The 27,923-nt window shown below is 37.9% G+C and overlaps 1 protein-coding gene across 2 annotated transcripts; it reads right to left on the reverse strand.

Moving 5' to 3' along the window:
* Positions 1-371: 371 nt before the first annotated feature.
* On the reverse strand, positions 372-27,799 carry LOC131943354 (homeobox protein Nkx-6.2-like). Of its 2 annotated transcripts, none has more exons than XM_059303431.1 (3): positions 26,570-27,799; positions 15,175-15,371; positions 372-2,862 (listed from the first exon to the last, which is right to left on the reverse strand). In XM_059303431.1, the coding sequence occupies exons 1-3, from the start codon at positions 27,084-27,086 to the stop codon at positions 2,686-2,688; spliced, it is 891 nt and encodes a 296-aa protein (XP_059159414.1). In that variant the 5' UTR covers positions 27,087-27,799; the 3' UTR covers positions 372-2,685. The 2 variants fall into 2 exon arrangements, with proteins under 2 accessions (XP_059159414.1, XP_059159412.1); XM_059303429.1 differs by having other exon boundaries at positions 15,175-15,374.
* Positions 27,800-27,923: the final 124 nt, after the last annotated feature.

Below are 27,923 nucleotides of genomic sequence, written 5' to 3' on the forward strand. Positions count from 1 at the left end.
CTTAGACCTGCCGATCCATTAGATAGGTGAAGTAGAGTTTATATGTTTCTCGACTTCCGTATATGAAGGGATAATGTAGTAAGCACTATTCCCAGCGGTCTATACTTTCTCTAATGTGAGTTAGGTACCCATTGGAGCTGGGTGAACTCAGGTACGTTGTTCTGACTTGAAACCGGATTCGAACTCGAGACTTTCAGGTTAGCAGGCGTATGCTATACCATTCAACAACGCCGTCCCAAAATTACACCTGTATTCCCAACACGAAATACACATAAATATACACTCTCATACAAATACCTTCCAATTGTAATACAGAAACACATACATCCACAAAAACTCGCACAAAAATATACACAAAGAAACACGAAGTATCATGAAATATTTGACGATGTATTCAAATTTCTGAATAACTTACACACTTTCTCATGACATGTTTAAATGTCTACATGTTTGCAGCCTCTACATATGAAATATAATCTTAGAACAGTTGAAAATCAAAACATTCGTCGAAGTATCATTATTTACAAAATATAAAAAAAATATTTAACACATCTGGGAAGAGGAAGTAAGGAGAATGGATTAAAGATATAAACGATGATTAATCCAAGCGCGGATTAAAGTTCACTCCGAAATGGGAGAGCGAATGATGATCCGGCTAGATCGGCTATAAATCCCGGGGGTGGCTCAAATGGGTGTGTGGATGGCCCGCGCGTTAAGGCATAAATAACACTTTATCATAAAATGAGAAACCATAAAGTTGCAATCCGACAAGCGCTGGATATCTCGACGTTTTCGGCAATTGTACGAACCCAGGTCAAAGTTCAGAGATACAGCGTTCAAACTAGTCCTGACAGTAGGGGACTTTATTAAAAAATAGAACGCGAGGCCCTTGTCGTGTTTTGATCGCAAGTTGGGGAGGAAAATTCTCGTCGTCGGGAGTTGTTGATTATGAAAGTTGCGACTGTTAGGTTGGGGATACCATAGGTTTACCGAGGGGATACCACGGGGATACCAGCAGATAAGCTTCCTAGAGACGGGCTGTAGGGATGGAGCCGTGGCCTAGCGACGCCCCGCTTTAGGGGTGGGGGGAGCACGGGACTTGTCTGGTGTTATCGAGGATCGCGAGGGTTGTATGATTAGTGAGAGGCGAGCAAGCTTAAGTCAATAGACTTGCAGGAGAAGGTCGCCTGCGTCGGGCGCATTGGGAAATCAAGCCGCTTTGTTCACAGGGACCAGTTACATGGGGGTAGGACTAGCGCCGACAAAAGGGCTCCGATTAAAATAAAATAAATGTGTGTGTCCGTGGCCTTTTGTACAGAGGGACGTCAATAATATGACGTCAGCATGGGCTCATGTTTTGGACACGCTAGCAGTCGCTCGCACACACACAAATACACACACACAAGCAAGCACATACACACACATGCACATTAACATACACACATTTACGCCCACACACAAATACACACACACAAGCAAGCACATACACACACATGCACATTAACATACACACATTTACGCACACACACAAATACACACACACACGAGCAAGCACATACACACGCGTACACATAAACACACACACGCACACACACATATATACACAAAGACACACGAACAAGCACATACACATGCGTGCATATAAACACACACCATCAAAGCCCATATTTCTCAACTCACAATCATTAATTTAAAAACAATATGTAATGTTGGCAAATATTAAGCTATCATGAAATTGTTAACTAATCAATTAAAACTGTATAGTTAATCCATAAAGTTATTTCTACAATCAAGTCACTATTTTAAAAATAACATTTGCGCTGAAAAAATAAAAACTCGCTTGCAGAAATGTAAATGATTACATATGTGTGAATTTAATGTCATGTCAATTAAAAAACGAAGGTATTTCCTCAGTCTCTCATTAATTGCACACTTGATTATTAAAGAATATCATCAGCATCTTTGTCTAAAACACATTGGAGCTGAGAGTTTAATTATTACTGCATGAAGAAATCGATTACCGGCAACTTTATCATCATGAGTACAGAGTATCGATACTGTATTTTAGTATCAATGAAACATGATTGCGATATTGGAGTATTTATCATAATTTATGCGTCGAGTTTACTGTCCATTAATGGCGATTGCCGTGTGAAACAGATTCGATTATTTTCTCGCAATATTTGAAATGCTGGTGTGTAGAACACGTTGAATGAAATTATCAAGTCGCTGAGTTGCATTTCAAAATATCGATACTTGGTTCAGTCACAAGATTCGATTTCTCTTCCAGGAGCGATTTTTTTCCCGTGTCATCTGGGTGTGACAGTGAAAGAGTTCGGAGTCCGAAACAGCAGGAATTCGAAGTCTGAAGCAGCCGAGCTACATCGTCAACGATGTGTGTGTAGATAACGATCACCTGTCGTCGACAGAAACATCGCCAGACACATCAACAATATTGAAGGAGTCTGTGAAATTGTTTTTAGTTCCTGAATCAATCACGTGGTTCAATAACCCGAACTGAAGCAGACGATTCCTGGGTTGTGTCGCCGTTGTCCAGCGAATGGCACTCATCTTCTGGCTCACACCTGACTAAGTCTCCACCCAACATACTGGACAAAGGTTCATTAATCAAGTTTTAAAGTTCCCGTTACAAATTATCAGCTAATTGGCCAAACTGGAAGGGCTCTACAAATCCACACCGTCCAGGAAGTTACAGTCCCCTTTCAAGACGTGGTCGCCATTTTCGTCTTCCGGTTCGGAGTTGCCCTCCATGTCTTCTGCCTGTTCTTGTTTTTTCTTGGCCGTCGCCATCTCTGCCGCGTGCTTCTTCCGCCATTTTGTGCGGCGATTTTGAAACCAGACCTGCGATGAAAAAATAATATTGTTATTTTGTTTTTGTTTCGAATTGCATTGTTACATTATCGTTTCAACATATTTTTCTAATATATATATCGTTTACATTATCAATAATTGTATCTTGAGTATTATGATTAGATTTATCGTTAGTATCAGAATTAGATAATCACAGTTACGCGTATCGTTAATTGTGTTGTTAAAAATTATCGTTTTGTCAATAGTTATTATCATGTCTAGATTACACTGTTACTATCGTAATATACATCTCTAATATCGTCGCCAGTGTCAACTATGAAATAATAAATTGTTATAATAGTTTACGTTAGATTGAAGTTTTTATCGTTTTGGTTAACTTTCTCCCATGTAGTATTGTGAAAAAATAAACCCAGCACATAACCACGTTATATGTTGTGTTTACCAAAATTTTCACATAACAATATCTCAAACTTCACATTAAACAATGTATCCAAAACATCTTTACAATCGGGTTAACATACAATCACACAATCATAAGGTTCTAAAGTTATTCTAGCCTAACAATAAATGATACGTTACAATCATCCTTATCCTTAATTTTTAAATTATCCTAAGGTTACATTGTGATAAAAGAAAACAATAAAAACATTTGAAAACCAAGTGTTTTTCAAATTAAAGAGTTATATATATATATATATATATATATATATATATATATATATATATATATATATTTATATATATATATATATATATATATATCTTGGTTTCTATTATTTGTTATTTATTACATTTTCAAAACAAACACTTTTGTTATATTATAATCCAAAGTAACAACTATACATTTATACAATAAGTACTATTTACACGCCTAGTATTGTAGTTGTTCTGTAAGTTAGCAACAAGACAAAATCTTCCCCGTCCATACAACACTCACGCACTTAATTAATCTTCATGAGAGTAATCGAATCCATTTAATTCGCTTCATTAACATCTTGGTAATCATCATTATGGATATAACCTAAGTGAAATATTTATAATCGTGAGCCTGATTGGTTCGGTGATTACCACGACTGCAATAAGAACCAGTTTATTGCGCGCTCATCCGCCATTTTTAGCCCTCTCGTCTGCATTTCAAAGTGCCTCGTTAAAATCTCGTTGCGATGACGTTGTTCTCGCGCGGCCCAATTTAAATAAACATTTGTGTAAATCGCGGCGAGGTAAAGATGGCGGCCTGTAATTAAAGGGGGGGGGGGGGGGGTCACGAATATGACAGGCAATCATGTCACGTGATAGGGATAATTAACCGCTCGGTTTTGTTGAGATCCGGGGTATCCGTGGTGAATTGGGTTTAGTTGCCCGAATCTCATCTCAATCGTACTCACTCGAGTCAAGGACTTTCATACTAGCTGCTCACACGGGCTTCATATAAGCTAACGGTTTTTTAACATATCGTCTTTTCTCGTTCGTGCCTAAAACACTGAGCAGATAAAGTAGAGTCTCGTTTTAGACTGTGTAATGTGTTGTCATATTTATAAAATGTGATCGTGTGGTTTTTTTGTAAAACGTTTCTAAAGGTTGGATTTATTTCACCTTCTCAGTAATTTTAGTATCTAAACAAAAGAAATTGAATTTTTTTTTAGTTTCCTTATTACGGGGAAATTGTGAATAAAAAGTGTGTGCGGGGAAGGGGGGGGGGGGGGGTACATAAATTCAACTCCTGACCAATGGGAGAGCGAATGAAAGATTTTATTTCTAAAGTGAAGCTTTCCGTATTTAAATTTCTAAGTGATTTAAATAAATAGAAACGAAGCCTTAAAGGCAAAAAGATATTGTAAAGTATTCTGAATAATTTGAACATTTTATAACATAGTATTAAAACATTATATTTGTAAATTGTTTTTCAGCATCAATTGGTTTTATTTTTATTAATTAACCGAAGCTGCCACTCAGAGGGCGAAACTAACAAAAGTACGTTTTTCATCCTTGCCAACAAGAATGATCCGGGGGGAGGGGGGTAATCATCTAACATAGCTGGTGCTATTTCCACTTGTCCTTACTGATACACGAATAAAAACAAAATATCGATTTAAAAATTCCTACAGCTCTTATTTACCCAATACTTAACATTTCCTGTATATTTACATTTAAATAACATTCATAATAACATACACATAAATAATATCTGTGCACAAAAAATCGACCGGTATTTTTATTTTACAGTAAAAAAAGAAAATGAATAGACCCAAAGTCAACCACCGTGCGGCCATTTTATATCCCATAATGCATTTAGCAGAAACTAAGTTTGCTGTCTGATATTTTCTTTGTATGCTATCGTGGCTGGCACAGGCACATCTCGGCTATCAAAGAGCGCCTATGCCCTGCCGACAAGCGAACCTTTCAATTGCCGCTTGCCGCCGGCCCCGGGGTGGTCCGTCGGTCTCTCACCCATGACGTAAACACAGAAAACCGCTTTTATTAGTGAAAATGGGCTGAAACATTCAACCCTAATCTATCACAGCGTGGGGGGTGGGGGAAGCGGGGAAACGCGAACATTGAATGAAAAACGATTAAACATTTTAAAAAATTACGAGCGTAAAATTTTACCGAAAAAAATATTAAACAAAAAAAGTTTGAGAGTGTTGTAGGTTTATCGCCATATGTTGAATCCAGTTAGCGGCTCGCAGACGTACCCCTCACCCTTCCCCTCCCCCCACCCTTCCACTCCAGCGAATTTTTCAATGCTGGAGAGAAAACTTTTCTTTTTTTAATTGCAGGAGTCATTACTTTTTCTGCCTTGCGTTTTATTTGTTTTGTTTTGAAGCGGCAGCAAATTATACATTCACTCTTTTGCGATACGGATTAAATCGCACATGGGCGTTGAGGATTAAATCGCACATCGGAGTTGAGGATTAAATCGCACATCGGCGCTAAGGATTAAGTCGAGGCATCAGCGCTGAAGATTAAGCCCTAACGGGTAGCATTGACTCTTAATCCCGCCTGATGTGCAATTAATTTTTTAAACTGCATTGTTGTTTTTTTTTTTGTTCGGTATACACATTGTGGCGTATGCTGGCAGGGATGGTATAAAGCGGATGGTAGGATGGTATATAACGACCGGGCCATCATAAATTGTTGATCCGGAGCTGTGACAGCTGCAGGAGCTGACAGCTCTCAACCACAGAATCCCAGCACAAAACGACGCGGTCTCTCGTGACTTTAGATCGGGAATAATCGTTTCTTTTGTTACCGCTCTAATCCATGTGTGTCTATTGGGGGCTGGGGTTGGGGGGGGGGGGGAGGGGGGGGGGGAATAAAAATCAACAGTTCTAGTTTAGCTTTTAAGTGAGTTAAACCTCATCGAGCTTAGTTTATCATTGATATGATGATATATACATTAACACTTTATCATTGATATGATGATATATAATTCAACATTTTACCATAGAAATGAGATTAGTATCAACATTTGAATATTGATATGAGATTATTATCAACATTTTACCATTGAAATTTGGTTAGTATCAACATTATACCATAGATATGGAATTATTATCAACATTTTACCATTGCTATGAGATTAGTATCAACATTTTAACTTTGATATGAAGAGATAAACTTAATCCAAACGTCTTTGTTTTAAATGAGAGGACGGACGCGTGCCTTCTCTCCGGTAATTAACTTTTATGTTTATCTAACATTAGCATGGTAACGATTTACCACCCCGTGGGTGGGGGGGGGGGGGGGGGGGCGAGATATGGTGTTTAACGCGTGATGATAATTAAGATCAACAATGAGATTGACATATTGTTTATTTTCTTATATTCACCAGAAACAGGATACAGAAATTTGAGTTAGGACCTTTAAGTATAAATTTAAAAAACTTTGTTTTTTATAAGCATTAAATGTTAAATCAAATGTTGATAATTAAAATCATCTTTATAGAAAGTAAAATTTTGAGAAAGGATTCATTTTTAATTTTTAAATATAGATATATTATCATTTCTGACTATTGCTGTACATATGGTGTAAATATACTTTATAATCTATCTATTGATTTACATAATCCATCAGATAATCTATTCATATTCGACAGATGATACTGGCAGAAAACCGATTGTCACTTCATATACCAATCTTTTCACCCTTTTCAGATGTCAGTTCATATACCAATCTTTTCATCTTTCGGATCATCTTTGAATCACTCGCAAATTGACAAATCTCGCGTCAAAAGTTGAGTTATAGACTTTTATTTTAATCCTATCCCTCAACCCCCCCCCCCCCCCTTAAGACAGTCTACACCCCCTCCCAACGTCTACCTCCCCCCCTTTCCTGTCCCCGACGTAGCCCTCTGTGCTGGAGAACACATCACCAACCTACTATCGCGACCCCAAGATCTGTTTGCTTTAAGCTGTGCCGAAATGACGCAGGATACCTTGTGCAGAATCTGGTCATTTCGTCGCGACCGAAAGTACTAGAAAAACAAACTCTTCTTCAGATGTGAACATACCACGTGGTACAAATATTCATCACTCTGTTCATTCATACACAAGTAAAACACATTTTCCCGTTTTTTAATTTTATCCGAGAATCTGCGCTGAATTTCCGCACCAGCACCATATCGCACGGTGCGCATGAGGTAGATAAAAGACCACCCTGGGTGAGGCATGAATAGTTCAATACGTCATAGTAGACCAATAGAGTACAAACTGAATGTATTTTCTACCGTTATTGATAGTCGTCTGTATTAAGATTAAGGTTAGGGCTAGGGTAGCGATAGTATTAAAAATGGCTTCGAATTAGTACTAAATTTAGTCACTATACATGTTTTTTTTTAATTTGTTTTTTTTTTGTTTTTTTTTTTTAATTTTTTATTTTTAACATCGAAGCAGTTTGAAACAGTTTGAAACAGCATAGTTCTTAAGGCTCACGTTTAATGTAGTGATGGATCAAGTACTTTGAAATCCCGAGGTATTTCTAATTGATGGAGCTGGGGGTTTATTTTTCCTTTCCTTAACGACTCGGCCGAAATGCCGTTTATTTTCAGAAAATGCCATTTTGTCCTTGTCACGAGAAAAAAAAAGTTTTGCCGGATCAATGCCGGCTTCACACGCATCGAACAGGGTTTACTCACGGCTAATTCTCCCCAGGAGACACGTGACTTTTAGTTACGTCATTACCGGAAACACCGGGTCACTCACTTGGGGTGAAAACGCGCGTTCATGCGTGAGTAAGTTTTCACTTTCAGCTGTGACTGTAAATCCCCGGGTGAGCAGTCAGCACGGGAACACGCAGACAGCTAGTCAGTCCGTGGACACGCGGTGACGTCACGGGTGTGGAGGTGTGGTTTAATCAGGCGGGAAACACGCGCTAATTTACGACACGCATCCCGGGTTAAAAACGACCTTATGAGGCTGGAGCCTCGTTTGGCGCGGTACCCCATCAACAAGAAAATGAAATTAGTATCAACGCTCTATAAAGACTGGGTTACACGCGGCAAGAATAGAGAGATGTCGCCATTTTCCCCGGGGGTCAGCCCTCGCCAGAGAGCCCGTTAACTGAAACTAGCGTATTGTTCCGGAGATTGCCGAGTGAGGAAAACAAGAGCCCGTGTCCAAAAACAGCGTTTTATTTTAGTGCAAAGCATGATGGGAGTCGTCACGCTACCGACATATTTAATGAGTGAGCGACTGCGCATGACGGGTGAGACGCTTCCGCCCTTCTTCGCCCGCCCTAAATCTGTTCACGCTCGCTCTCACGCACGTGCTTATATTGTCACGTCCCGGGCGATAAAGCGCGCGGATTGGTGGGGGGAAAAAATCGGCGCACGTGCACAGTTGGATTCGCCTATGCAAATTAGTTTCAGCCCTTAGAAACATTAACATAAAATGACAGTTTTAAAGCTGTGCCATTAAAGCTAGGGTGTAAAATTGAGCCGCGAAAAGCTTAAGGCACTAAAGAGAAAAGCCAGAGTTATGTCCAAATCAATCACCCCCCCCCCCCCCCAGTTGACCGGGTATATCCGAGAGTTAAATCCCTTTGAAGTTCTTCAACTTTTGTATTTATTTATTTTCTAAATTTTAAAACGTTTAAGTTATTAATTGCTGTATATTTTTAATACATACTAAGAAAATAGGGGATTTACCTTAAAGATGTGAGGCCTTTAGATATTTATGTATTCTTTTTGACTTGCGGGATTAGGGTCCGTCATATATACGATGAGAGAAAAGAGGTATCTACTATTATATATGACAATGTGATTGGAGGTTGGAGGGGGGGGGGGGAGGGAGTAGGCATCGTTCTGTGACGCATTGAAGTGAACGTCATTCACTGTTACTTAATTGTGTGACGTCACCCTGAAGGAGAGCGATGACGTTGTATTTTGAGTGACGAAGCTAAAGGGCGAGCACTTTTTAGCTACAACCACGTGATAGAGTTCATCGTAGGTCACATGACGTTTACGTGTATCGCAAGGACTGTAAAAAATTTTTCACTGTATACTAGCTATACTACATTATTTATCTTATAACATGAAATTTATTATATAACACCATGATCTGCTGTTGTAGTTTTGTAAAATCGTTTAGGTCGTCTTAATAAACCGTAGCATTTAGGTTTATAGGGAAAAAGTATGCGTATGATCGCTGTAAGGAGCAGGATTAAATTTCTACACATACTACATCACACGTATGTATGTATGTGTGTATGTATGAGTTGTCGGCAGATGTCAGTAGTTTGACATGTATGCGAACGTTGGTACTAACTCTGTATAAACTGGATGATGTTGAGGATAATTATGAATATTATTAAAACCCCCAGCCATAATTCACCCCTACCTCCCCCCCCCCTCCGACCAGCGCCAACACGCGGTGTATACGGGTCCTAGGTGAGTACGTCCTGTCCTGCAGGCAACAGGCGAGCGTGTCGTTTGGTCGTGCAGTGGTGCAGTCAGGCATGACGATGTTTTAATGAATACCAGCTCGAGATCAGTGAGCTCATTAAGCGTGAGTTAAGAGCTCACGTATACGTGGGACTAAACTATGCATAGAGCTTAACCGCATACATCAAGCGTTAAAGCAGAAGTTAACGTTTTTGATCTTCCTAAAACGTCGACCGGAAGCAATCGATATTGTTTTTTCAGTATCGATACCCTAACACTAACCTAGACCGAAGCCCTGATACAAACCCAAGCCCTGATCCTAATAAGGAATCGAGTAGCGATAAAGTCATAAAAAATAAAGTCACTGTTGACTTTGCTGCTCTGTCGTGACTTCTGTTCGTCCTCCGAACAAACGCAGTAGAGTTCACGTGAAAACATAACCGAGTATATAAATAGATTAACTGGGGATGCTTCTAACAAAATAACAAGGGTACTCGTCGATGCTGAGTCAACTCAATGACACCAAAATGTGCTCAAACACTGCAACGCCAGGTACTCGTCGATGCTGAGTCAACTCAATGACACCAAAATGTGCTCAAACACTGCAACACACGTGACAACAGATGCGACGCCCACGCCATTCGTTTTTACATAACGAACAGATAATGAACAATGGAGTTATCTGATAATGAAGAGGCGACGTATAGAGTGCACAATGTTGGTCACAAAGCGTCAAGCTGTAGAGAATAAGTGACATTAGATATGAGCAGCCAATGTGCACGTGTCAAATTGATCGTCTTTACAAAAACTGTTTGAACGTTAATTCTCCCACCGGCTAATTTAGTTGCAAGTGAAGGAATCAGAAACGTAGGTGCACATTAACAGACGAGTTTAAAGCAGTCTAAAATTATATATTGATATCTTTTTAAAAAAAAAATTCTTCGTTCTTATAGTAATGTTAGACGGGATTACCTCCAATAAAACTAAGTATTACGTGTCAACTTTTTATGCGCCATATAAACCGTCTACTGGGATTTCAGTCTTCAGTTTTCATTTTGTATTTTCTTCCACAGCCTTTGTCAATTTAGGAACAAACTACAAGGCAGCGGCTGTTGTGATATCTTACTCATACAGTTTTATCTCATTTTAAAAAAAATTATTGTCTACGTCAGGCTACCAAAAATTTTAATTTTTTATCAAAGGCTAGTGGTCAGTGAATCTTTATTCCAGAATTTTACTACATTTTGATATCTGCTACATTTATTATGCAACAGGAAATCCTCTTTAAATTACAAATGAATACCTACCGTGTCCCAACTACAAACTAATTAGTTAAGACAACTCACATTAACGAAGTAAAATCATTTAATTAATAGACACGTAAACTTTGTCCAACTACATGCTCCAGCTTTGGTTTGAGCAATGTTATAGTGAGACTCTAGTCATGAACTGACCTACTTTTTGTTGCAAATTAGCAACATCGTTCTTAACAGGATGTGTCTGTATACGAGGTCAAGGCTGTTTTATCGGCTAACGTCAGTTAACATTTTGTTTAAGGTCTTACAGGATAGGTAGTCTAAAACATAATATGGCAACGTATGACGTGAAATAAAATACTAGCTGGTTGTTTTATTATTTTTTTTGAGATACAATAATTTTAGAATACTATATTTAATTTGTCAGAGTACTATGTTTGCTAGACTGCTGTTTACTGCATGTTAGCTAGTTAAAATAATACTTTTGTTATGGTACTTCAATAGTCAGTTTTTTTGTTAGAGTACTATCTCAAAGAACTTTGTCTGAGTACCCGTTTTTAGGGTACTATGTGTGTTAAAGTACCGTGTGTATTAGAATACATAAAACAGATTGAGTTTCCCTCTTTTTAGAGTACATGTTAGTGGTATGCGTACACAACGTAGTGTACATTGATTATATTTAGCAGCACAAAGATACATCAGACATTTTTTTAGAGCAGCCACACACAATTATTTGAAGTTTTTTTTTTTTGTTGTCGGGATAAAGTGAAGCGAAAACGTCCGGTCAGACCTAACATTATGTCTGTTAGACTGAATGAGTGGACGCTGTAGAGTTGGGTTTTTGGTTGCTTTGTTGATTATTTTCTTAGAGAATTTCATCTAGACCGTAACTATTGTAGTTGTCTATTGGACCTAGCAGACGACCAACTGAACACATGGATTCTAGCATCCATTTGATTTCTCTTTGTGTGTCGCCGAGTCTCGCAATTTCTCGACAAATCTCGCTCATAACTCGTCAGTGAAAGCTTCTACAACGGGGTTTCCCAGAACTCAACAAACAAAAAACTGAGCCTGTGATTTCTGACTCCGACCCCCTCCCCCCTCCCCCAATTCCCAGCTCGCTCTCTCTTGAACCTAAAGGCAACGAGAACCTACCCACAACCAAACACCGGCATTTAATGAGGAAAATATAAATTCCCTTCTCGTTTGACTTGATCAAACATTACCCTCGGCCCCGGCTCGCACAGGGCTGGCATCCATTGAGAAGCGATTGACTCGGCACCTCCTAATAATGCCAGCCTCTCCTCCCCCTCCCCTCCGCTCCTATTGTGCAAGAAAAATAGCCTCCCTCTTTGTACGCGCCATTCAACATCCGCGGAAAAATAAACACCAGTCACTCGTGTCCGCCGTGAACACGGAGTCGTCTGCCGAGAGGTCTGGAATCGTCTGCCGAGAGGTCTGGAACTGAGAGAGCGAACACGGACGCCAGCGCCAGCCTGTTCATCAGCCTGATCTGATGCATGTGTCATTTACCAACGGATTTGTCGTAGAATGGCGAGCACAGATCTCCGACATTTTGACGACTTTTCTTTTCACAAAACTAAGGGGGAAAAATGTCGAACGACATTGAGCTAGACCCAGCTCCAATTACTTTACACCATACCTACCACACCCCTTCCCACCCCCATGGGTTTTTCTGACACCCCCCCCCCCCCGTACTGAAGGTCTCGGCAGCTGAAGGTTATGAAAATGTCCGAGCTGTCAAACACGGAAATAAACATATGGGCGGACATTGACCGGACAATGGCAAGTCTTGATACAGGCTTAAAGTACCTAGCCAATGGCAAGTCTTGATACAGGCTTAAAGTACCTAGACAATGGCAAGTCTTGATACAGGCTAAAAGTACCTAGACAATGGCAAGTCTTGATACAGGCTTAAAGTACTTAGACTATGGCAAGTCTTGATTCAGGCTAAAAGTACCTAGACAATGGCAAGTCTTGATACAGGCTAAAAGTACCTAGACAATGGCAAGTCTTGATACAGGCTAAAAGTACCTAGACAATGGCAAGTCTTGATACAGGCTTAAAGTACTGTGGCCAGACAATGGCAAGTGTTGATACAGGCTTAAAGTACATAGACCATGGCAAGTCTCTATACAGGCTTAAAGTACTTTGCGTTCGTATTAAACAGCGTAGTCATGTTACATTGAAGGAAATAACATGGGTAGATTGTTGGTTAAATATCAACGTAAAGGAAATAGTGTGCGGGTTTGTGGGGATGAGGGTTTGCTTTAATAAACAACGGCTTAAATGTAGTCTTAAATTAATCCCTAAGCTTGATCAAACAGAACGACTTAATTTAATTTAGATTAATTTAAAGTATTCGTTTTCAGGAAAATAAATCAACTAACGCAGCATCTACTGCAGTGTCCTCGTCCTAACTCAAAGTTTTATCAGTGAGACATTAAAAAGAAACAAGCTTTTTGTCTAAAATAAATACCGTAAACTTTGTAAATCGGGTTTTTAAAGGTTTCTTCCTTGCTCACGGAACTTGGTTTATTTATTTTTTTTTTTTAAATTTCGGTTGCTTAAGTTTGATTTTAAAGTTTAAAAGATAATAATTTCAGAATATTACCATGAAACCATCTTTATAACTTATAAATGACTGCAAGCAGAATTAAAAATACTGAGTGAAACTGAGTTTTCATGAACTTTAATGTGGGACCGCCATATGTGAGGTGGTGATGCGTGAAGATGACCACCATGAATTCTGTGGAGTGTGACCCCCATCACGTGATGTTACCGGCAATTTTTCTATCTACTCTGGCAACCTCCGTGACTTCATCAATTATTTCAAAGATAAAGCCTGCATGGTGTCGCTAATTTTAGAAACCAATTAGATCTAATCCACACGGTGTATAATTTACCTAGAGCTGCATATAGTGGGCGATAACAATTTTTATTGAAATTAACTTTAATTTTTCGAGTCAACTCTATCATGCCGGTTATTAGAATAACCACAAGGAAAAGACAAGGGCTAATGAAGGATAGAGAAAGATGGCTTCCCTTTAATCAACCGCGCGAGGCAATACAGGGGCAGTAACTAAGTGACTCACAGAGTAAAATAGCCCGCATCTTTTTGCCGCTATTTAGCCACGTTATTAATTTCGTTTAATCCAGCGGCTAAAACTAATTATTATGCACATTTTTACATCTTTAGTTAACATCGGCAGATGTGTTCAGGTTATTAATATGTTCATTTTTCGTTATAATTATATATGTAAGAGAGGTAGAAACATACGCTTAGTAATTACATTAAACAATATATATTATAAAATATATTCAAATGAATAGACTTTATGATAATAATATAGAATAATGAAGTAAAATACCGAATAGAATATGTCTAGGTTGATATCTCCTTTGTACACATTTTCATATACATGCATAATTATATATTCAAGAATATTTATCGATATATATATATATATATATATATATATATATATATATATATATATATATATATATATATAGATATAGATACATATATATATATATATATATATATATATATATATATATATATATATATATATATATATATATATATATATATATATTTATATATATATATATATATATATGTATGTATGTATATATATATATAACATTGATGAAACTATACATCTCTATTTAGATTATAAACTTCTTCATTGGACCTAATATAGCCTAATGTTTGTTTCCTTTATTGTTTCCTATATTTAAGAGATGACAACTTAAGTGTATGCCAGTATTTTCAGAACCCTTTGCTTCTCAACACTTAGATACACAAACCCTGTAATCGGGAGGCTGATCAACACACAGCCAACCTTAAACCAGAATCTTGTTGTTAGCCAACCCACAACCAACCTAGAACAACCACAACTAACCCAAGACAACCCAGAACAACCCACAACCAACCCAACACCCACCCACCCACAACCAACCCTACACCCAACTTTGTATCTAGCAGCCAACAAACGACAATCCACAACAACCCACAACCAACCCACAACCACTCCACAACCAACCCTACACCCAACTTTGTATCTAGCCAACCAACAACCAACCCACAACATCCCACAACCAACCCTACAACCAAACCAACCCACAACCAACCCCCAACCAACCCCCAACCAATCCTACAACCAGTTTACGACCTACCTTGACCTGTGACTCTGACATCCCGAGAGCGTATGCCAATCTGGCACGTTCGGGCCCGGCCAGATATTTTGTCTGCTCGAATGTTTTCTCGAGGGCGAAGATCTGCTGACCGGAGAAGGTGGGCCTGGTGTGTTTCTTCTTGCCGTCCTTGTCCACCACGACCGTTGCCGACTGTGACCCGTACCGCTGACACGAGCCTGCTGGGAGATAAGCAGTTGGTGAGTACATGCACGTGATACACACTGTTAAGTACATTCATTGGCATCTTGTTACGGAGTCGATGAGTATTAATGAACCTCATTATAAAACATAAATAAATAAGGATCGTGTTACATTATTGGTGAGTGTCAATGGACCTTATTATAACAAAACAAACAAAAATAAATGAAGATCATCTTACAATATTGATGAGTATAAATGAACTTGATGATAAAAGAGAAAAAAAATAAATATGAAGGTCTGTTGCCAGTGTTTTTTGTCTACACTCGCGTCATTGTTACATGCCAAATGTTGCTATTTACACGTCAAATAAGGCTATTTACAAGGCGTTTCATTGTCAAATGAGGCTATTTACACGGTGTTTCAACGATCTATGTGATGAAAGATGTTTTTACGATTATATTTTAATGTGTTTATCGTAGTATTGTTTGAACTAATTTTAACCGAATTATTTTTAAATGTTAATGTATTGCAAATATTAATTGTGTTATGCTAAAAGATATCTTTTTCGACTGATTTTGGATTTAGTTGTTTTTTTTTAATAAAATTATGTAGTCGTTCTCCACCCGAAGGGACTTGTTATTAGTTGCAAAGGCAACATGACACTATGGAAGAAAGTATTTTAATACCTTTACTATTAGAACAATTTCCATTTAGACGGGTAAAATTATTTACTTTTTTTAAACATGAAAAGATTAGGTGAATTAAACAGAAAAACAGATCTTTAAGATGAAAACTGAACTCCCCGAAAGTCAGGGAACAGAGGACGTTTGTGTGACTGATGGTGTTGTCATCATGGGCGGTCAGTCCACTGACCATGACGTCACCGTCACAACCCACTGACACAAGAGTCCAGTGAGGTGCTGGACACGACCGTCCATCACGCTTCAACACTCGCCTGGTGCGTCAAGTATGACAGACCAGCAGGGGACCGTGCTAGACCGGCGTGACGTCACCTAATTAAGCTTCGGTCCGAACATTTAATGAAATGTTAGTTCCAACATAGCAAGCACAATGTCTACTTTTTAATTTTTTTTTATAAAGTAGCTTGATAATTTTTAATTAACAAACGGTTTCTAGCTTTCGATTTTGGATGATTATATTTTTTTGTACTAAAGTGTAAAAAAAGTAAATAAAATAATTATAAAATAACAATTGTCTGCATCTTTACTTAAACGACACAAAAACGTTTGTATTTATTTTGCTTGCAACGAACTCTTCAATCAAAAAAATAAATAAACAGAAAATAGAGCATGTAAAATCACTGAAAATGGTGTAACGTTTAACATTCAATCTGACACTTACATCTTTTCATCCCCCCCCCCCCCACACACACCAACCCAGACCGCAACACGTGTTGTGTGTGGGAAACATGTCCGCCTTTTGATTCCCAAGTCGCTGTGGTAAATACTACCACTGGGGGTCACCAACTATCCCAACATGTTAGACGGTCGTTAGCATTTCGCCAGACACCGATCGCTGGGGACCTCTGAGCAGCGGATCCTCCCCGCCTCCCCTGATACTCCCCTGGTCCTCCCTTGGCTCCCCACCTCCCTTGAGCGACAACGGTGGCCCCTGCTGTAGAACTCATCATCTCCTTGAAGTCCCCCACCACCGGGCCTCCATTAGACCCGCCTCTGGTTTTCCTATCCCCACACATGATCCCCATCAAGACCCACCTCGCCTACGCCGAGATGGGACCAGCAGACCGCGGGGTCGCGACCCCCCTCGTCACGCCGCTGTGTAAAGATCGCCTTGGGGGTTGTTTGTCGCCGGTAAATGCAGCCCGACCCCCTACGCGGGCCGCCCTCTCCTGGCGGCCATTAGGAAACCATCAACAAATTAGGGAAGCCGGTTCTCAATTGCTGGGGCTAAGTGATTCTCCGTCACCCCCCAGACTGTATGACCATCAGGCTTGAAATACTTACAGATACTTGGCTCTCAATGGGGACAAGAGAGGACTGGTTCATTAAAAATACGTCACTACCGACAGTAGTTTGATGGGAAAAACAAGTCGGAGAAATCTTCCAATCCTGGTTTTTTGTATTTCCGGGTAATCCCCTTAAATGGCGCTATTTTGTAAACATATTGCTATGTTTATGTTGGTCTATTGTTTTTTTTTTTCAAATCCAAAGTCGGAAAAATGTTCCAATACTCGTTTTTGTTTTTTCAGATTATACCCTTAAATGCGCTATTTTATATTTTTAAAAATTCTATATCCTATGTTAGTCTACTATATTTTTTCTTTTAAAATCCAGTCAATAATCTCCACATTAATCCGATTTTCGCTAAACTGTTTTATAATAACATTTTCCTCATCTTTTTTTAATCCGGTTGGTTAGTCTGCTACACATTTAACGATTTCCCCACACGCAATTCCTGGCTAATCTATCCTATAATAACCTCGGCTAATCTGCTCCCTAGTTAATCTGCTCTACAATAATCTATCCATCTCCAGATGTTCCTTGTTAATCTGTTGACTGTCAGTCTATTCTGTGAAAATCTATCATGTGCTTATTGATTTTCTATCTCTCGCACATCTTTAGATTATCTCTCTATCTACCTCAATAAATCTCACCACGTTACTAATACATCACCATATACACAAATACATACCCACACATCACTAATACATACCCATCTTCTCTAATATATATCCACACATCACTCATGCATACCCACACTTCTCTAATATATACCCACACATCACTAATACATACTCACACATCACTAATACATCCCCACACATCACTAATACACACATCACTAATACATACCCACACATCACTAATACATACCCACACATCACTAATACATACCCACACATCACTAATACATACTCACACTTCTCTAATACATCCCCACACTTCTCTAATTCATACTTATACGTCACTAAATCCTAAATCCTAAGACCGTTAACCCTCTACAGTTGGACTGTACTCTATATTTTAACCCCATCCATCCTGTTGGCTTACATCTACACTTTAATCCTCTGCAAGAGTTCTTCCTTCATATTAACCCCTCGCCTCCTTCTCTCGCACGATTGCTTCCTACATATTGAACCCATTTCTATTCTAGTGTTGCCTCCAACATATTAACCCCTATTTTCCAAAGGATTGCCTCCTACATTATTAACCCCCTATCCCCCGTAAGATTACCTCTACATATTAACCCTTTCTCTCGTAAGATTGCTGCCTACCGCCTACATATTAACCCTCTATCTCCCGCAATACTGCCACCTAGCGAACATTCCGTTAATTCCCTACCACCAGATGCCGTTGCAAGTCTGAAGACCCCAACACGAAAATCTGGCCCAGACGAATGTTTTATGTCCTCCGGAAAAGCCATCAGGAAATGTTTCATCTGTTATCCCCATCACACCCCTCCCCACATTACAACTAGAAGATGTTTATGCTATTCTGTGTATCAAAACGGCGTTTGTTTATTTATATTTCCTTCAGCGTCTCTTGTTTTTTTATAAACCTTAAAGCATTTCTATCATTACTCGACAAAAGACGCGCAATTAATTTTATAGCTCCACGACATTGCAACATTAATTGAGTTAATTTAATTGAAAACTAATGCCATCTTGTTTCACGGTGAGTCTTGTGTATTAAAGCATCATTTAAAGAAAAAACATTAAGGTTTTTTTTTCAATCGTTGAACGATTTCGATATTATTTATATTAAGGTATTGCTTCCCTAACCTTAACTCTGGTACCAACCCTAACACTACCTTAATACTAACCCTATCCCTGATCCTAACTTTATCCCTAAGCGTAACAACGATACAATTAAAAAAAAACAATAACACACAATGTTGTGACAATACTCTAGAGCCCTTTAATATTTTGGAGCATCAAGAACGATAACTTTGCACGGAAAACGGACTGAGTACTTATTCTAAAGGTTTTTACCCCAATTTTACTAGTTTGATTCTTTATCTAAAAAAAATATTTAATCTCCATATCTATAAAATGTGTTCAGTTTTTTAAAGAGAATTATTTCAATAAAATACATCTTTGTACACAATTGTTGTCACATCGTATTCGCATACAGCAACCTTTCAACCCGCAATTCAGGCTGTCCCATCTTCTATAGGTAAAAAAACTTTATTGCTAATATTCTCATGGAGTTTTGTGTCAGAATCAATACCCGCAGAAAGAAGGCACGTCCACATGAATGGGAAGACCGGAGGAGACGGTTGTTGTTGCAACGATCATCCCGGGTTGTTACTTTCTATAGAACAACCCGCAACCCACCAATCAGTTCTGGCAATGTTCTTACGGTTTTTTAAAAACCAGAACCACACAAAAAAAAAACGAAAGAAAAAAACCACTATGTTGCGGACAATCCCCGACTATTCAACACGAAATCAAATTAGCAGCTAGCTTGCCTCGTTATGAGTTTTCATTAAACTTCCGGAAATGAGCAAGCAAGCAAGCCCACGCTTTGATTGGGGTATTTAAACTAAATTTGCCGAATATTTCTCGAGATATTGGCCATCTCTCTTCTTTTCTATACAGTAGTTTCCCTTTTACGTGGCATGCAAATGGATTCCTTCCCCTTCCATTTAGCTGTAAAACCTCTGAAATGGTACACACAGGCTGTATTATTTATGCTCACCCCCACCTACCCGCCCGCCCCTATTGATGATCAATAAAACCCTAAAGGATATATTGGCCTGGCCTATTGAATCGAATGCACGTGCCGATGATGAGTGTTTGAAATGAACTAACCTAGAGAAGAGTGTTGCTGATTGCAGGCTTATCGGCGGAATCAAACGGAGCGAATGTTTTTATTTGTAGTCATCATCGACTTTGTTTCGGCTGGTTTGATTGTACAGTTTGTAGAGTGATATGGGGAAAGGGGGGGGGGGGGGAGAAGTAATTAAAGCTTAACACGATTTTAATTAACGCGATGCTTCTTTGTCTGCATGTTTTCTGTGCGCACCTAATTAGATAATTAATTAAACTGCAGGTAACAAGCAGTGGTTGGTTGGGTGCTAATTTTAATTTGTATCGAATGTTTTCTGTCGATAAATTTTCTTTGGTTTTTTGTGATGGGTTTTAGTTCTGTACTTATGAAACGAATGGTAACCTTTAAAAATAAAGTAATTTTACGTTAATTATTGCATGGCATTGTGACTCATTATCTGGCATGTTTTAAAATGTGAATTCTGCTTTCAGCAGTTAAATAATATCACATTTTTGAAGGATGTTTTTATCTTAGTTGGGTTTTAAATTTTCATTTTCTCTTACTTTTGCTCAGGCTTTATCTAATTTTGTGTAAATTTTGCTTTCATAATTTTAAATATATTATGTCGATCTATTACATGTTCTGTAATTTAGTTTGTACATGTTTGTTGGTTGTACTGCAGACTGCATGTATTTGAACTGTTGAGTACTAAGACGACTGCTTAGAATTATGGGATGGCTGGTCGGATATTTAAGCACTGTTAGAGAATTCTACTGAGTTCGGAAGGAAAAAGAAGAATAGCATGTGACATAGTCAACATTACAAGATAGGTGCGTGTATAGTGTATTGGAAGATTTATCGATATATATATATATATATATATATATATATATATATATATATATATATATATATATATATATATATATATATATATATAAACGTCAGTGTGTTGATAAAAGCATCAATGTGTTGGTACACATGTTGTTAAGTGTAGTTAAACGTGTTGATAATTCTATACTAATGTGTTGATAAATTATAGGTTGACGTGTTGAAAAATTGTGTACGAAACGACGATAATTTTTATATTAAAGTGTAAAAAAAAATTATATCAAAGCGTTGAAAGACGTCATATTTTTTTATCAATGTATATCACCGTGTTGATGAACATGTGTATTTTAGAGTTGATCAACGCGTTGAAACCCTTGTTTGTTGATATGTCTTGTTGAACAGCAGTGCTCTCCCACCGTACCTAGATGTACCCTACTGTGGTAGGATTATTAACCGTTAAAACTGATGTCAGTGGTGCAACCGTTAAATGTGACGTCAGTGGTGCAACCGTTAAATGTGACGTCAGTGGTGCAACCGTTAAATGTGACGTCAGTGGTACAACCCGCAGTCAGTGGTGCAAACGTTTTTTATTTTAAAAAATAATTAATAATTAACATAAAATTAATTAGGATAAGTGTACATAGTTTGTTTTTATTTTTGTTTTAGATTTTTCACTGTATTAATTGAAACATCTATTTTTTTTTTTAAACTTTATCTTACCGCCGGTGATAAAGAAAATAGTTGCAGCTAACAATTAGTGTTTTATTTAATTAATCCCATTTTTGCTCACGTTTTAAATAAACAGCAAAAATATGTAATTAATTAAGTATTGGCAAGCGAGTGTACACACCACAATGTTATGTGTGAGACATTGGTCCTAAGATGATTGACAGCGAGCTTAAAATTCTAGCTGCGGTTGGAAATTTATTTTTCTGCAACATAGACCTACATATCGCTGAGATAGTTTGGGTTGCAGAGGCGTAGCGACCCTTCCCGGCGCCCGGGGACAAACTTTCAATTTGGCGCCCCCCCTAGGGAGCAAAAATTTTCAATTTGCACCCCCCTCAACTTTTTGATTTTCACCCCCCCCCCCCCTCAACTTTTCGATTTGCACCCCCCTCAACTTTTCGATTTGCACCCCCCCCCCCTCAAACTGCAAAAATACAGCTAAATTGACATTTTAATTTGTTTTTACAACCCATTTTGGCGCCCCCCTGCCCCCCCCCCCCCCGCCCCATCGCTACGCCTCTGTTGGGTTGGGTAGGTTGCCATAATATTGCCTCTATGTTGATAGGGATAAGAGTGTATAATTATACTATATGATGGTATAATATGGTATATATATTTTTGGGGAAATATGTATAACCTATTGGCAGTTACAATTATTGTCTAGATATTGATACGGATAAGAGTGTATATGCTATATGTTGGAATAATGTTGTATTGATATTTTTAGGTAAGTGTTTATAACCTATTTGCTGGTATAATTATTGTCTAGACATTGATAGGGATAAGAGTGCATGTTGGTATAATTATTGTCTAGATATTGATAGGCATAATAGTGTATAGCCTTTAGGTTAGAGCTTATTATTGTAGAGATATTTATTTGAAACTGTAAAACCTATGGGCTGGTACAATTATTGTCTAGATATTGATAGGGATAAGAGTGTATAAGCTTTAAGTTGTTGTTTATTATTGTAGACGCATTTATATGAAACTTTAAAACCTATGGGCTGGTACAAGTATTGTCTAGATATTGATAGGAAACGGTGTAAAACCTATGGGCTGGTACAATTATTGTCTAGATATTGATAGGGATAAGAGTGTATAAGCTTTAAGTTGTTGTTTATTATTGTAGACGCATGTATATGAAACTTTAAAACCTATGGGCTGGTACAAGTATTGTCTAGATATTGATAGGAAACGGTGTAAAACCTATGGGCTGTTACAATTATTGTCTAGATATTGATAGGGATAAGAGTGTATAAGCTTTAAGTTGTTGTTTATTATTGTAGACGCATTTATATGAAACTTTAAAACCTATGGGCTGGTACAAGTATTGTCTAGATATTGATAGGAAACGGTGTAAAACCTATGGGCTGTTACAATTATTGTCTAGATATTGATAGGGATAAGAGTGTATAAGCTTTAAGTTGTTGTTTATTATTGTAGACGCATTTATATGAAACTTTAAAACCTATGGGCTGGTACAAGTATTGTCTAGATATTGATAGGAAACGGTGTAAAACCTATGGGCTGTTACAATTATTGTCTAGATATTGATAGGGATAAGAGTGTATAAGCTTTAAGTTGTTGTTTATTATTGTAGACGCATTTATATGAAACTTTAAAACCTATGGGCTGGTACAAGTATTGTCTAGATATTGATAGGAAACTGTAAAACCTATGGGCTGTTACAATTATTGTCTAGATATCGATAGGAAAATGTTTATAACCTATGGGCTGGTACAATTATTGTCTAGATATTGATAGGGCCCAGCGTGAACGGATCTCGTGACGTCAACAGCTACAACTGTGGGCTCTGTACGGGGCCAGGAACTGACCGCTCACTTAACGTCACTTAGAGGCACCCCGCTGACATCTTGACCAGTACAGCCCTGCCCCGGGCCCCAGGGGAACGTTACACCACCCCCACAACACGGTAATGATCTTTTACACCAGATAGTTAGTTAATGATCTTTTACACCAGAGAGTTAGTTAATGATCTTTTACACCAGAGAGTTAGTTAATGATCTTTTACACCAGATAGTTAGTTAATGATCTTTTACACCAGATAGTTAGTTAATGGTCTTTTACACCAGATAGTTAGTTAATGATCTTTTAGACAACTTTACACCAGTCCTTGGGACTATAAGGCCTACACTGAATTAAAATTGCTTCTTTATTAGCTTTAACTTTAACAACATATTTCGAAAATTTGATTTCACGGATAATTTTAATAGACAGATTATTTTAATTCCTATTTAGTTTAAAATTTTAAGAACATAATTTTATGTTTTATACCGCTAGGTGTGCTAGGTTGTTAACCAAAGACTATTTTTTTTTGTTAAGTATTCCAGTTAATATTATCAGATAGTCTACAAAAAACTAGAATAAACATAAATAATGCCGATTTTTTAAATATTTTTATTTTATTTCGAATGTTTGGTAAAATTGGAATTCGTATTTTGTTATTACTTAAGCTGTTGTTTTATTTTTTCATAAATATTTAGGCTAAGTTGTTTCTAGTTTTAGATTAATGCTTCTAGTAATTTGAAGTTTGGATTGTGTTAGAAGAACAACAAAAAATAATCTTTACTGGATTATAAACATTTTCCTACACCGACAAAAGAAAACAAAAACGTATTAGACTTATATTATTTCAGAAATATGAAGACTTTAATACGACAGTAAACAAATAGGTTATTTATAAATTGTTATTGTAATGTTTAGGGTGTTTGAGAAAATGATTTTAATGAAATAGACGTATCAACGTACATCGTTGTTGGAAAATTGTTAAACAGGTTGTGTTTTAAAAGTACCGAAGTATCCTCTAGGTGTTTGTGTGATTCATAGAAGATGGTTCTGCATGTGTTAGTGTGTGTGTTTAATGCGCCGACATAATTTTAATAGTGTTTAGATCTGTCGTAAGTCATAAGGTCTAAGTTTGTATATGTGTTATGAAATCTCTGTGTATCGATGTATTCTAATATACGCGTGCGTTCTTACAATCCCCAGGTGTATGTTGTAAATTCTAAGTTGTAGATGGGTGGTATTTATACTTCGTGTGTTGGACTGTGATCTATTCTCTGTGTGTGTGTGTTGATGTGTAGTCTAAAATCTGTGTGTTTTCATGTTTGGTTTAAAATAAGTGTGTGTGTGTGTGTGTGTGTTTTGATGTGTGGTCTAACATGTGTCTGTGTGTTGATGTTTGGTTTAAAATCTGTGTGCGTGTTTTGATGTGTGGTCAAACATTTGTGTCTGTTCATATTTGGTTTAAAATCTGTGTGTGTGTTGATGTTTGATTTAAAATATGCGTGTGTGTTGAAGTTTGGTTTAAAATATGCGTTTGTTGATGTCTGGTATAAGATATGTGTGATCGAAAATCTGTGTGTGTTGATGTGTGATCTAAAATCTGTGTGTGTTGATGTGTGATCTAAAATCTGTGTGTGTTGATGTGTGATCTAAAATCAGTGTGTGTTGATGTGTGATCTAAAATCTGCGTGTGTTGATGTGTGATCTAAAATCAGTGTGTGTTGATGTGTGATCTAAAATCTGTGTGTGTTGATGTGTGATCTAAAATCTGTGTGTGTTGATGTGTGATCTAAAATCTGTGTGTGTTGATGTGTGATCTAAAATCTGTGTGTATATGTGTTGATCTATGTTTTGAATGTCGACTTTTTATCCGAACCTGCCAATTAATTATTTTGATAATTAAGTTTCGAACGGAAATGTTTTAAAGTTTTAAACATGTTATAGACAAACGCTAGTTTTGTGGCTCTAATACATTCATCGCTCGTTTGATCATACAGTTTGATCAATAATTGATGAAATCAGTAATAAAGATATTTAGGCAGATACTTCACGTATCAAAAGTGTATAAACTACACTGGTGGAATAATGGCTCGAAAATAACAAAAAATAATCAGATACAAACTAGCTATGTGAAACAGATATAACACAAAAACTATGTGAAACAGATAAAACAAAAAAACTATGTGAAACAAATACAACACAAAAACTATGTGAAACAGATAAAACATAAAAACTATGTGAAACAAATATAACACAAAAACTATGTGAAACAGATATAACACAAAAACTATGTGAAACAAATATAACACAAAAACTATGTGAAACAAATATAACACAAAAACTATGTGAAACAGATATAACACAAAAACTATGTGAAACAAATATAACACAAAAACTATGTGAAACAGATATAACACAAAAACTATGTGAAACAGATATAACACAAAAACTAACAATGTGAAACAGACAGGCCTTTTACACAAAAACTAACAATTTGAAACGGATGTAACTATTTGGCTTGGAAATCTCAGTCTCGATAAGTAGGAAAAAGATTTTTGGTTATTTAATTTAAACTACTGATTTATGGGTTAAATCTTGCTTTTTAAATAATAAAGTAATAACAATGGGAACCGTTAAGAATAATAAGAATAATAGGTGATGATGGCGATAGTGATGATAATGGATAATACTTCTACTACTACAACTACTAACGATAATAATATCAATAATAGTAATTATAATGAAGATGATGGTAATAATAAAATAATAGGGCTTAATAATAATAATAATAGGACCTAATAATAATAATGATAATAATAATAATAATAATAATAGTAAAAAATAATAATAAATAGACCTAGGCTAATAATAATAATAATAATAATAATGATAATAACACTAAAAATTGTAAAAATAATATAAATCTTTATGGTTAGACTATAAAAATCTGTTTTGAAGTATACAAGACTATTTGTTAGCGGTATAAAATTATTTTGCTGTCATTTACCATTAAAAGCTGATGAATAGAATATTGAAATCATAGAACTATAGCAGCCACTGTTTTCTCGCTGGTCGCAAGACGAGAAAAGATGAAAGGGAAATGTTTGACTCACCTGGAGGACGCCACGGCTGGGGTAAGACACCTGGCCAGTAGATGGGTGGCCGACCCGGCAGCTCGGCCAACTTGGGGAACCGGGTCTGATGGCCCAGGTACATGCTGGTGCTCAGTCTGGGGAGACCGAGGGCCGCGTGTGGCCTGCTCAGAATGTCATTGATGCCATGGGGGGTGGACAAGGCGTGTGACATGGCAGCCTGCATCTGCTTGAGGGTATCCGGCGAGTAGTCCTGGGAGAGGAACGAGGACGATGTCGAGGGGAACTTCATCTCCGTCAGGTTGTGCAGGGCTGCCAGGGGCGGAGAACTCAAGACAAACGCGCTCTGCTGCCGGGAAGACTCCAGCCCGCTCTGGTGGTTCATGTTCAAGATAGACGCCATAGACGGAGGTCCGCCGGACCCGGAACCGGCACCGGCTCCGGCAACCGGACTGTGGTGTGAGTGGTGGTGATGCCCGTGGCTGCCGTAGCCGTTCTGAGCCGCGTCGTTGCCGACGTTGCTGCAGTAGTCCAACATCTCGGCGACGCTGGTCTCCGGCGAGGAGGAGGACGACGACGACGCTGGCGATGTGATGTGTCCGGGGAACCAGGCAGCAAAGTCTGCGTAGTTGTAGGGGGAGCTGTGGTGCGTCAGCCTGCCGTTGGAAGGGAGCTCTCGGCTCGTCGTCTTGAGGAAAGAATTGTTCCAGAAATCCCCAGGCGTTAATCTCGCCTGGCTACCTTAAGTCGTCTGCTTAGTTTAAATCATCACACGACACGGTTTTTTTTAACTTGTAATAAATATCTTTCAAATTTAACCTATACAATATTCTTTTTAAAATTATTATTATTTTCACAATATAAAATCATTATTTGTCACATAATTTGTATTTAAATTTTAAAAATTAATGTAAAACTCACGTCTCTGCTCGATATAACGAAACAAACTTTCCGTATTAGTTTATACTATTAATATAACAATTATTTCTAGCTATCACTTGAAGTAAATAACGACGCACACACGAACTGAGAATCCAACTGGTCAGGATGTTCGAATGTCCAACCAAGTCCGAATGTCCAGCTAGTCCCTACGTCCGTGGACCATGGATGGGTTACTTATACGAAAGCGATGGAGTTCTTAAGCGTACTACTCTCTGCGTTGTGCAATAAAATGTCACTATCCAACTTCTTTATACACCCTACACGCGCTTCTAATGAGAAGGGTGGTATTGTGATGACGGCATCACTCTCCTCAATCATAGGTTACAATCCGGCTATCTGCGGGGCTACAAACTTGCCGGGACCCACCGCTCGTAAATTGGGGGCTGACCCTACAAGCCTGAACCATTTCCCATTTCACCGCCCATTTCCCAGC

The sequence above is a fragment of the Physella acuta genome, unplaced genomic scaffold, assembly GCF_028476545.2.
Source record: "Physella acuta isolate Inbredline_101_S28 unplaced genomic scaffold, ASM2847654v3 ptg000453l, whole genome shotgun sequence".
Lineage (NCBI taxonomy): Eukaryota > Metazoa > Mollusca > Gastropoda > Physidae > Physella > Physella acuta.